This window comes from Gadus macrocephalus, chromosome 12 (assembly GCF_031168955.1).
Source record: "Gadus macrocephalus chromosome 12, ASM3116895v1".
In the NCBI taxonomy this organism is placed as follows: domain Eukaryota; kingdom Metazoa; phylum Chordata; class Actinopteri; order Gadiformes; family Gadidae; genus Gadus; species Gadus macrocephalus.
In genome coordinates this window covers 25,555,099-25,567,598 of record NC_082393.1, presented here as the reverse complement: position 1 = coordinate 25,567,598, position 12,500 = coordinate 25,555,099, and the positions used below count along the sequence as shown (strand labels likewise).

Below are 12,500 nucleotides of genomic sequence, written 5' to 3'. Positions count from 1 at the left end.
TGACAAACAGAGGTTATATACAGTATGCACACAGGCTTTGTTTGCAGTCAAAGCTACGGCCTGCATTTATGAAACCGGCAAACAGAGTCCAGTTTGCATGGTATCTGCATGCGCTTGGTGGTTGGTCGGCTGGCCTCATTTGGATAATCGTCTGTCCGGGCCTCAATGCCTCCTTCTGTCTCTAAAGATATACGCTCACTCATGCACCTGGGACGTTATTATTACAATTCAAAGATATCCCACGACAAAAAGATACGTGTCGGGATATCTTTGAATTGTAATGAAGATCATTTTGTGGTCTCAAAACAAAGAATTGATACATTAATTAAAAATTAAAGGTCAAATAGAAGGCTGGATGCTAAACCTCAATGATTATTTAGAATGTAAATGTGTATGCAACATTATCTGGCCAAGATAGGGGATCTTTGCACACACACCCCCTTTGTATGATGGTATGTTCTGCTAATTTATGTGTGTATTTTCTGATGTATAATTTGATAGAAAGACACATGTTGATCGATGATGATTTAATGATATATGATTCTCTCCCTCTCTGTCTTTCCATCTCTTCTCAGATCGTGGCGGAGCCGTAGCGTTTGGTTCTGACTCACATCTCAAATCCTCAAAGGTCACCTGCAGTCCCATCGCCAACCAACATCCCTCAACATTGCCCCCTAGTGGATGTCCGGAGATTGTGACCCTGGTGCTGTTCGGAATAAATCACACGATAAACGATGTGCCTGAGAGAGAAGGGGTCATCTGAAGGGCTGCAGCATTAGGAGCTGCTGCTACATGCCGGCGGAGGTCCAGGACCCCACTGTGTCCTCCTCATAGTTAACAATAACATCGCACATATAACATGTATCTCTTACTGAGTTAGAGATCACCATCCTACACGCACTCAACAGATACCACCAAGACCAGGAAGGAATCCAGATGGATAGAACGTCAAATTTCTCATTGCCAACCCTCCTTTCAACTCCAGGTAAGCATCTATCCTCTGTTCATCAAACCATCTGTCCAGCTCCCCCTTCTCACCTGTCCTCCAGTCAAACATCTTCTCTCTCTGATCATTCGGGGCGACAGTCACTCAGGAGGTAGAGCGGGCTGCCTGGTAACCGGAAGGTCGCAAGTCCGATCCCCGGCTCCTCTTAAAGTGTCGAGGTGTCCCTGAGCAGGACACCTCACCCTATACTCCTCAACTGTTCCCGACGAGCTGGCTGTTGCCCTGCGTGGTCGACTCCGCCGTCGGTGTGTGCATGCGTGAATGAATGGTTGTGCTTCAGACCTTATGCTCTGGGAACACGAACCCATCACAACAAGACACTTGTGCGATCCTCTCCCGCCCTCCCCAGGGAACTCCAGTCACCACACGCCCCCCCCCGAGTCCCAGAGGTGGGAGTTCCTGGTGGCGGTGCTGGCCACGGCCGTCTCCGTGTCCGTGCTGCTGGCCGTCCTGGCCAAGTGCCAGGTGATCCGACGCTACCTGGCGAGCTACAGGCACACCCGCCTGAGGGACGGGGACAGCGTCAGCCAGGGGGACCCCTCAGGTGGGCTGGAATTATGTGTGTGTGTGTGTGTGTGTGTGTGTGTGTGTGTGTGTGTGTGTGTGTGTGTGTGTGTGTGTGTGTGTGTGTGTGTGTGTGTGTGTGTGTGTGTGTGTGTGTGTGTGTGTGTGTGTGTGTGTGTGTGTGTGTGTGTGTGTGCGTGTGTATGTGTGCGTGTCTATGTGTGTGTGTCTATGTGTGTGTGTGTGTGTGTGTGTGTGTGTGTGTGTGTGTGTGTCTATGTGTGTGTCTGTGTGTGTCTATGTGTGTGTGTTTGTGTCTGTGTGTGTTGACTTCATATGTCTGATCCTTTGAGGGCTGATTTGATTTGACGACATGTTGTGTGCAGGGTTTGATTAACTTGAAAACTCACTTTTTCACTCTGCAAACTGAAGAGTATATATTTTTGGTATTTTTCTGTGAAAAATAATGGCATTCAATGTATACAATAAGTATATAGTAGGCCCTACATAGTATATAGAATAGTTTATTTATTACCGTAATGGTCATGCTAATTAAGCAGAAAGCCAATGTTGAATTTACTGGTAGCCTATACAATGTAATTTCTACATTGTACTATACATTTACAAATTATTCTGTGAAGAAGATTACGGTGCAGCCGTATTTCTTTACCGAATTATTCTGGCAACTTTTCCGTAAAAACAACGCTATCTTTTTTACAGTTAGCAGTTTAATTTTTTGACTTGACTGACATCTCATCAGTCTGAGATAGCCGTGACAGTGTGAAGGTGCCCCGTGTCCTCCAGGTCACGGCGTGGAGTTCTCCATGCACGGCGGCCGGGGGGGAACCCACACTGCATCCCTCCTATCCACGAGGAGGACGACGACGGCTTCATCGAGGACAACTACATCCAGAGCAGCGAGCGGGAGAAGGCGGAGCGCGCCGCGGGGGGATTCGAGGACAACAGCGCAGTTCAGTTCAGTTCAGTGTTCGGACAGCTTGGGGACATGGAGGACGAAGACGACCAGATGGACGAGATCCAGTTCTCCATCGCCTAAGTCGTTCCTTCGGTTTAAGGGTCAAGCACTTTCATAGATCAGACGGCTTGAGTACGTATTCTGCTAACAAACACATGATGATTTGCTGTTTTGACACAATGTAACTTTTTTTTAAATGACCGGAAGATACTGTAATGAATTAATGTTTTGTACAATGGATCTTTGAAATAACTTGTGGGCTTTAACAAAAATAAATCTAATTTTGTGAGATTGTATTTTTTTTTTTTTATGCAACCCAATCAACCCTGCTAAATTATAACGAGGAACTGTACCAATGCAGTCACAACTTACAAATATAAAGAGGTTCTATAAATATATATATATAGAGAGAGAGAGAGAGAGAGAGAGAGAGAGAGAGAGAGAGAGAGAGAGAGAGAGAGAGAGAGAGAGAGAGAGAGAGAGAGAGAGAGAGAGAGAGAGAGAGAGAGAGAGAGAGCGCGCAGGGAGGAGAGTGACAGATAGACAGGGACCCGAGAGAGAAGAGAGAGAGAGAGAGAGAGAGAGAGAGAGCGCCAGAGAGAAGGAGAGCGAGCGCCAGAGAGACTAGACCCAATCCTATGGGTTGGGTGTTTAGAAGCTGCTTGACAGGTCTGCGCGTGAAGCTAAATGACTGCTCGTGCGACTACCCGGAAAACAGCGCGAGGACTCAGAGAAGCAGAGGAGATGAAGGCTCGTGCGGCGATTCTCTCCTTTTAACGAGCCCGAAGTTCCCCGGATTTATTACCATCTACCAACAACATGTCGGCGTCCGCTGTGTTCATCCTGGACCTGAAGGGCAAGGTGAGCTGGGGGGGGGGGGGTCTACTAAGTTGGTGGTCTCCCTGGTGGGGGACCAGGAGGGGGGACCTGAACGGGTCTATTACACCTGCACATTGTTGTGGGGAGAAGCGGTGGAACTTGTTCCACTCGTTTGACTGACAGCCTGCTCCGTGTTAAACTTTCCGTCCGCGGTGAAGAGGAAGCATCTGTCCACTCCTTATCGTTCGTCTCTACACATGTATCAAAGTTATCGTTAATAATCGTATCGTAGCCTACGTTAGGCTCCTACTCCTCATGAAGAGATGGAAGTTGAGGTCAATGCAAGTGTGATTTAAACCAGTCTGCCCCTGGGCCAGCGTGTCCTACGGCCTCTCGTCTAACCCCCTCTGCCCACGTTCAACCCGCGTTTAGGTGACACATCGATGGCCTCGATGATGAGCCTTGTTATCTAGATGATGAGCCTTGATGGTGTTGAAGGAATGGGGCTTTTTTTTATTGGGGAATATCGAGCAAAATTCTAAGTAAATAGAATGTCCTATTTGCACGAATAATTGTTCCCTACTAAATCAAGTCATTGAGGAGGATCTGTTTTGCTGTTGAGTGGATACAGCGGCGGGCTGGTGCTGTTGTGTGTCTGTGTTGGCCTGCATAGTGCTGAAAGACACTATTGACACACCATAAATGTGTCGTTTCTTCTGTCGATCTGACGTCGCTAAGAGCTGAAAAGACTCATGTTTCGATGAGGGGGTTATATTAGGCCTATGTGTTATTTTCTTCTTTATTTTATTTGCTCACTTTTAGTAGTGAGCACAATGGGCATTCGTTCAGTGTATAATGACTTGTTTGTTGCTCTTGTGTGAAAACCTAACTGTAACTGTAACAGTTTATCCACCCTGGAGATAAATCTAGCCACACTTGGATGTTGACATGAAAACACAACAAAAACTAACAAAATCAGAGGAATGATCCAGCTAACTATTTGTCCAACTGCTAAAGAAGCAACAATACATTGTTGATACTCTTATAATCTTCCCCAAGGTCATACGTGTGTGTGTGTCGTTTCAAGCAGTATGGAAAACGCTTTCTCTGTATAAAAGTGCAGAACTGGAAGTTTCCATAAAATAAAACAAAAGACAAGAATCCGATCTGTAAATGAAATGAAATGCAGGGCAATGCATTGACCTCATTCTGTTTCTGCAGTGACCTTTGAACTTTTGACTCCCTTCCCCTCTCCTGGATTACTTTGTTACTCTTTTTACTCCTTTAATACTATACTTTTAATACTTTTGATATTTGCATTGCTAAGGAGAGCTTGGGATACATAAATGTCATTGCCAGCTATGACTGCTAGGCCTGTTATGTTGTGCATTTGACTAATAAAAGAACTTGACCTCCCTTCTCCTTGGTTCAGGTGCTGATCTGCCGTAACTACATGGGCAACACAGACATGAACCAGATCGATCACTTCATGCCCCTCCTCATGAAGAAGGAGGAGGATGGGGAGATCACCCCCATCATCACCCACGGCAACACGCACTTCCTGTGGATCAAGCACAGCAACCTCTACTGTATCCTCCACCCCAGACTTCTGAATATGCCGCTTGACTAAATAATACAAACTTATTAAACAGAGTTTGATCATTCGTTTTTTCTAGCCTGAAAAAGACAGCATTCGAATAGTTAAAGGTACAATATGCTACACATTAACTAAACTAAACTAGCTACCGCAGGAGCTCGTGACCCAGAAGCTTGCTCTGGGTCACGAGCTTTGAGTACGTGCACGAAGGGATCGCGCGGGAGCGGGGGGAGGGGGAGTGCAGTACGACCGTTTGATTGACGTACTTACTGTCCAATGCCACTCGGTGGGTCTGGAAATCATTGGCTGGAGTTTTTCGAGCCCTGCCCGTTCCACTGATGATTGACTTGTTTAATTTTCATGTCAGTACTTCTAACTCAGTGGCTGTAAGTGGGTTATGATAACGATTTCAAGTAATTTTGCAAAAATGGCCAAAAAAGAGAATTCCATACCCAACCTTTAAGCCATTCAGTCTTACGTTAGCCCCCCCCCCCCCCCCCCTCCTCCCTGTCGTACGGCTGCAGACCCCCCACCCAGCCTCTGTCTTAGCCCCCCCCTCCCTCCTGCCCCCTCAGACTGCTGCGTCCTGTTCTGCAGGATGCAGTCTGGGAGTCACTCGCTGTTGTTTCACTTCCCATTCCACTCAGGGTGTGTCTAGCAACGATTTTCTCTCCAAAGGGAATATTTATTCAATTGGATGACTGGTTGTGCGTTATTAGGATAGTTCCTTGAACGCTGTTTATTACGTTAACATTTACATTTAGGGGATTTTGCTGTCGCCTTTACCCAAAGCGATTTGCAAGCATTCATTCACTCATTCACACACGCCAGCTCATTGGGAGCAGTCAGGGTGAAGTGTCTTCCCCAGGAACACCTCGACCTTCACCAAGCAATTTTTGGTTACCAGTCAACCCGCTCTACCTCCTGAGCCTTTATTTTTTTATGTTCCTATGGCAATGATCCACATCATTGAATATTGTCATGTCCTCCCCTCCACCGACTGCACAGTGTGGCCCTGGGCCGAGGAAGACAAGTTTGCAATGTGAGTTGAGCTAAGATCATTACTGCCGAGTGCCCACAGGTGTTTCCACTGTCTGCTGTTGTCTAGCTGCCTTTAAGGGCAGCGTGGTTTGAAAGCCGATTTAGTCTGCGAGGATCTGGGATCTGGTTTTCTTTAACACGTCCAGTGGTGGCTACGACCAGGAAGAACGCCAACGCCGCCCTGGTATACTCCTTCCTCTATAAAATCACACAGGTGAGTTTGACGCTTTGATATACGTTTTTACCTGATTCTGATTCCTGAAACGCGTCATAAAAAACCAGGATGATTATTCCTTCCTTCCCCAAACCGCTGGGATGGCGGGCAGGTGTTCAAGGAGTACTTCAAGGAGCTAGAGGAGGAGAGTATCCGGGACAACTTTGTGACGGTGTACGAACTGATGGACGAGGTCATGGACTTTGGCTTCCCACAGACGACCGACAGCAAGATCCTGCAAGAGTAAGAACGCTCAGTCTCAGCCACGACTCTCATTATTATCATAGTTTCGGTCATTAGACATGGTGAACTCCTGGTTAGCTTGTTGGTTAAGAATCTTCTGTCCGTTGGTTCCCTGCAGCAAGTGGCTGTTATTTAAGATGTACCTGCATTCCCATTCGAGCTCCCATGGCAATGCGTGCTTTATGTGTAGTGGTTAATCACGCAGGCTTCTGAATCGTGTTAGCCCTTTCCTGGAATGACCTTCTTGCGTGTTCATAAGTTTGTATTATGATCCCAAATGGTCGTTTGGCTGACTGAAGTAGATCTTGTGGAATTGTGTTTGTTTTTGATATGAAGTTCTAGATAAGACAATGTGTGTGTGCACGTGGGTGTGTGCACGTGGGTGTGTGTGTGTTGCTCACAGTGTTTGGTGTGTGTGCATGCGACTTGTAAACACTGGGTTCCTGTTGATGCATGCGTACAAAGTCATATTCAGCAGGGGACCTTTGAGACACAGACCGATAAGACACACACACACACACACACACACACACACACACACACACACACACAGCCACACACACAGCCACACACACACAGCCACACACACACACACAGCCGCCGCCGCCTCTAATCAGCATTTCTGAGGAGAATCGGAGCAAACAGAACAATCCCACAGCCGTAACATCAAGCTCCTGTCAGTGTCTGCTCTCCGTTCTCCGTGCCATGAAGGAGACTGCCCCACTCAGGAGGGCTGGGGGAGGATCTAGGACGCATAGTAGGGAGGAAAGTACCCTCAATCAATCAATCATCGCCCACCCACCACTTCAGGCTCATGTCGGCATGTTTGTGGTCGTCGCTGTGGAACATGACCCTGCTCAAAGCGCTTGCTGAACGTTACGAAAGCAATTGTTTTGTGTGAACTCTGAAGTTTGAGGATATTGGTACGGCCGAGATGGCTCAGGCCTAAATCCCCTTCCAAATCTAAAGTTTGAAGTTTGTTTCTTGGTTGATACACAGGCGCACATCATGTGTTCTGAACGCCTGGAGCGGCTGCTTCAGATCAACAGTGTTTCACTTTGCATGGCTATCAGTCGAAGAGGGATTTAACCATCGATATGAATCAATTGTGCAGAGGAACCTTTACTGCTGCGGGTACAGGTCTTCGGAGAGCGGATTTTGATAGCACAGATCAATGAACGACAGGAGGTGTGTTTCTCAGTGTTAACACGGAGGCCTAGGCTGAGTGAAACTACTTTGCAGAGGGCTTTCTGAAGGTTACCGAGAGAGGTTGCAGAGCCTGTTTTGTTGAGGTTTTCTAGCTAGGAAGCATGATCTGGGGACAAGGTGGTAATGTGGAATCTGTTATTCAGAAGGAAACATCAGAGAGACGAGGAAGGAGGGAGCCAGAAATAGAAGTGTAGTTTCAAGAGTTAAATTCACAACTTCCACAAGAACTAAAGAGCAGAACAACACCATAGTGACGCATTCAGGGGGTGAATAAAGCTTATATGTTGTCATACAGCTTTTGCCTTAAGTAATGTTTAAGTAATGTTAGCTGTCTACAATCAACGTTACTGCTTCTATTTCATTTCCAAATAATGCTGGGCGAAATTGGGATTTATCCGAAATCTCTAAAATCTCTAAAAGTATCTGCATAATAATAATAATATCTCGTTAACATGGCATTATTAACATGTTTAAACAGTACCCCTATTTTCACATTCAAGTTGTGTTTGACTATCAAGCACTGGTTCGCTGGTCTAATTCTGTGATGATGACACCAGAGTGGGGGGAAGGAGGTGCTTCTATAAACACGCTGGGTCACATGTTGTTTACCATTTCGGCCCGAGTCTCCATCGCGCAAGACTCCCTTGGTTACCTTGACGATCTGTAGCATACAGCCTTACACTGTGTGTGTGTGTGTGTGTGTGTGTGTGTGTGTGTGTGTGTGTGTGTGTGTGTGTGTGTGTGTGTGTGTGTGTGTGTGTGTGTGTGTGTGTGTGTGTGTGTGTGTGTGTGTGTGTGTGTGTGCGCGCGCGCGCGAGATTTAGTTTGGTAGATGACGTTCACCATCACTATGTCCGTCTTGAAGTGGCAGTTGGGATTCAATTAAATAAAAGTGACGTTCTTGTTTGTCTTTTATGATCCTAAACAAGGTCATCGATGATGACATCTATCTTTTCAATGTTACTATGTTACTAAAACAATAGCTTTGTGAAGAAAGAAACTGGTGTTCAATCCTTTCCTTTCCTAAGTTGTCTGCGACTTTCTGCACTCGGCTCCTCATGTCACAGTCTCTCGTTCCAACAGCGCCGCCCACGTGTCCTGAACTTTTAATCGTCTTTGAGCAGAATGCTATGGTAGCGACGAGCGGGGGGAGTGAGTGATCTCAGGGCGGCAGGGCGGCTGGGCTCGCTCTCTTGTGACGGGGTGAGGGATCAGGAGCAGTGAGTGTCTGTGAGGGATGCCTCCTAGGGCCCCCCCCCCCCCCCCGTAGTGGTGCCTCGGGCCCCTTTGAACCGGGAGGAGACGGAGCTCGGGGAAGATCAGCGAGAGCCGGAGGGGTTCACCAGATGAAGGGCCTGGCAGCGTGGTTACCATGGCAACGGGGTTTAACGGGAGGGATGGATCGGGGCGAGCTTAAGGAAGTTGAAACGGTTGCTCCTTTGCAGTCGGCGTTACATTGGGGTATGATATCACATTGTCACGCTGGGTTAATAAAACAGGAACTGGGTTAATAAAACAGGAAGTACCGCTTGAGTGAGAAACATTTATTAGGTGGTGTGTGTTATTTTGTTAGTTAGTTGGACACATTTGAATGCATCCTTATGAGTGATATCAGCATTAGTCGTCTTTTAGTCGAGTTTCCTCGTCTGATTTGTAACCCCCGCCCCTTCCTTTCAGGTACATCACTCAGCAGGGCCACAAGCTGGAGGTGGGGGCCCCCCGGCCCCCGGCCACCGTGACCAACGCCGTGTCCTGGCGCTCCGAGGGCATCAAGTACCGGAAGAACGAGGTGTTCATGGACGTCATCGAGTCCGTCAACCTACTGGTGAGGGGGGCTGTCGATGGATGATGTCTCACTGGCTGTCGATATGTGTCTAACCCCAGCTCCATGGGACAGCGCTGTCGCCCCTCATCACAAGATAAGGGACCGTTTCACATCGGATTTATTATTCATTGAGTTTTCCCGTCGGTGGGATTGTCTTGACTTTTCTGCGGGTGTATCCTTCTGGCCGCTGTGCATTCACACGTTCACTTCTCTGGCCATGGAGGTTGTTTGGATTGAATAGATGTGTTTTCTGTACTGTAGGACGCATTGATAATAGTTGTCTCAAATAGTGTTTTTAAGCACTTTAGCTCTGTGTCCCCCCCCCCCCCCTGTGTGTCTCCCACCCCCCCAGGTGGGTGTGTGACCCCCTGTGTGACCCCCTGTGTGTCTCCCCCCCCCCAGGTGGGTGTGTGACCCCCTGTGTGACCCCCTGTGTCTCCCCCCCCCCCAGGTGGGTGTGTGACCCCCTGTGTGACCCCCTGTGTGTCTCCCACCCCCCCAGGTGGGTGTGTGACCCCCTGTGTGACCCCCTGTGTCCCCCCCCCCCCCAGGTGGGTGTGTGACCCCCTGTGTGACCCCCTGTGTGTCTCCCACCCCCCCAGGTGAGTGCGTCGGGCAGCGTGCTCAGCAGTGAGATCCTCGGCTCCGTGAAGCTGAGGACGGTTCTCTCCGGTATGCCGGAGCTCCGGCTGGGCCTCAACGACAAGGTGCTCTTCGAGATCACCGGCAGTGAGTGGCCCACCAACACACCGACACGTGGTATACACTGTGTCACCGGCCCTGAGTGGCCCACCAACACACCAACACACCAACACGTGGTATACACTGTGTCACCGGCCCCGAGTGGCCCACCAACACACCAACACGTGGTCTACACTGTGTCACCGGCCCCGAGTGGCCCACCAACACACCAACACGTGGTATACACTGTGTCACCGGCCCCGAGTGGCCCACCAACACACCAACACGTGGTATACACTGTGTCACCGGCCCTGAGTGGCCCACCAACACACCAACACGTGGTATACACTGTGTCACCGGCCCTGAGTGGCCCACCAACACACCAACACGTGGTATACACTGTGTCACCGGCCCTGAGTGGCCCACCAACACACCAACACGTGGTCTACACTGTGTCACCGGCCCTGAGTGGCCCACCAACACACCAACACGTGGTCTACACTGTGTCACCGGCCCCGAGTGGCCCACCAACACACCCACTGTATACTGTGTGTTGGTGGGCCACTCCGAGACCCTCTCCTCTTGGCCTTCTTACCTTCCTCTCTGAGAACCTCCAGCCCCCCTCCCTCCTCCCCCTCCTCCCCCCCCTACCCCTCAGCCCCCTTCCCCCTCCTCTCCCCCCCACCCCTCACTCCTCCCCCCCTACCCCTCCCTCCCCCTCCTCCCCCTTCCCCTCCCTCCCCCTCCCCTCCCAGGGAGCAGCCCAGCCAGCATGACCCCTCTCTCCCCTTCCTGTTTAATCCCCCCCCCAGGCTGCAGATGAACACATGAAGGATCCCATGGATCTCACTAACCCGACGCATACACACCCCGGCACACACCAACACACACGCACACACGCACACACAGAGGTTCACACACCCTGCAGACGATAGGAAAGATTTGTTCTATCAATTTAAATATTGTTTTCTTTGTTTATTAGTAGCAGTATAATTATCTTAGTCTAAGTATCTTAATTCTGATATTATGTTGTCTCCACAAGCACCCAATGATCTAGTGCTGATCTAATCTTATCTGTTAAACCGGTCTCAGTTGTGTCCATCATAAACTCTAGAGCACCCTCTTGTGGCGATTGTCTGGAAACACATGGATAGGATGTCTAGTTGTGAAAAGCTATAATGGTCCACATTAACAGCAGTTCGCAGGACATGGAGATAGCACAGAAACCAAGAGTCATGCGGTGGGGAATCCTTTCAGCAACAGAGCATTTTGACATAATTGATTGATACAGGGAAGTCTAATTGAGGTTGTGCCCTTCGTTTCAAAGGAAGAACGGATAGAAGCACAAACATACAAAAGATACAATAGGACAAGCCTACGTAGGCACATATTCAATATCAATGTTCCTATATTTCTCTGAATCAATTCCCTTTCTCTTTTCTGTCTCTGTGTGTGTGTGTGTGTGTGTGTGTGTGTGTGTGTGTGTGTGTGTGTGTGTGTGTGTGTGTGTGTGTGTGTGTGTGTGTGTGTGTGTGTGTGTGTGTGTGTGTGTGCGTGCGCGCAGGGGAGAAGAGCAAGGCGGTGGAGCTGGAGGACGTGAAGTTCCACCAGTGTGTGCGTCTGTCGCGCTTCGAGAACGACCGCACCATCTCCTTCATCCCCCCGGACGGCGAGAGCGAGCTCATGTCCTACCGGCTGAACACCACGGTGAGACCCCGCCCCCTTCAGATCAGACTCCACCCCTTCAGACCACATCAGACCACTCCCCCATCAGACCACACCCCCTTCAGACCCACAGCAGACCACACCCCCTTAAGACCACACCCCCTTCAGACCACACACCCTTCAGTCCCACATCAGACCACACCCCCATCAGACCACATCAGACCACACCCCCTTCAGACCACTCCCCCATCAGACCACACCCCCTTCAGTCCCCCATCAGACCACACCCCCTTCAGACCACACCCCCTTAAGATCCACATCAGAGCACACCCCCTTCAGACTACACCCCCTACAGACCACACCCCCTACAGACCACACCCCCTTCAGTTTAGTATTGTTTAGTGTTGTGAAGTGTAGTGTAGTTTAGTGTTGTGTAGTTTCGTATTGTTTAGTGTTGTGTAGTGTAGTGTAGTTTAGTGTTGTGATTGAACCTGCCCCTCTCTCTCTCTCTCCTCCTGCAGGTGAAGCCCCTCATTTGGATCGAGAGCGTGATTGAAAAATTCTCCCACAGCCGAGTGGAGATCAAAGTCAAGGTAATGCAGGGTGACCCATGTCTGACACACACACACACACAAACACACACAAACTCAGACACTCACTCACTCACTCACTCACTCACTCACTCACTCACTCACTCACTCACTCACTCACTCACTCACT

The 12,500-nt window shown here is 49.1% G+C and overlaps 2 protein-coding genes across 2 annotated transcripts in view; both read left to right on the top strand.

The window, feature by feature from the left end:
* The first annotated feature begins 575 nt into the window (after positions 1–575).
* c12h1orf210 (chromosome 12 C1orf210 homolog) lies at positions 576–2,775 on the top strand. The gene is made up of 3 exons (XM_060066460.1): positions 576–985; positions 1,356–1,550; positions 2,315–2,775. The coding sequence occupies exons 1-3, from the start codon at positions 937–939 to the stop codon at positions 2,602–2,604; spliced, it is 534 nt and encodes a 177-aa protein (XP_059922443.1). The 5' UTR covers positions 576–936; the 3' UTR covers positions 2,605–2,775.
* Positions 2,776–3,058: 283 nt separating this feature from the next.
* ap1m3 (adaptor related protein complex 1 subunit mu 3) overlaps positions 3,059–12,500 on the top strand; it is an 11,742-nt gene continuing 2,300 nt past the window's right edge. Inside the window, exons 1-8 of the mRNA XM_060066458.1 lie at positions 3,059–3,347; positions 4,738–4,894; positions 6,090–6,157; positions 6,270–6,400; positions 9,287–9,434; positions 10,037–10,163; positions 11,680–11,822; positions 12,302–12,373. Coding sequence (XP_059922441.1) covers positions 3,306–3,347; positions 4,738–4,894; positions 6,090–6,157; positions 6,270–6,400; positions 9,287–9,434; positions 10,037–10,163; positions 11,680–11,822; positions 12,302–12,373 — 888 coding nt within the window. The 5' untranslated portion in view covers positions 3,059–3,305. The remainder of the gene's footprint in view (positions 3,348–4,737; positions 4,895–6,089; positions 6,158–6,269; positions 6,401–9,286; positions 9,435–10,036; positions 10,164–11,679; positions 11,823–12,301; positions 12,374–12,500) is intronic.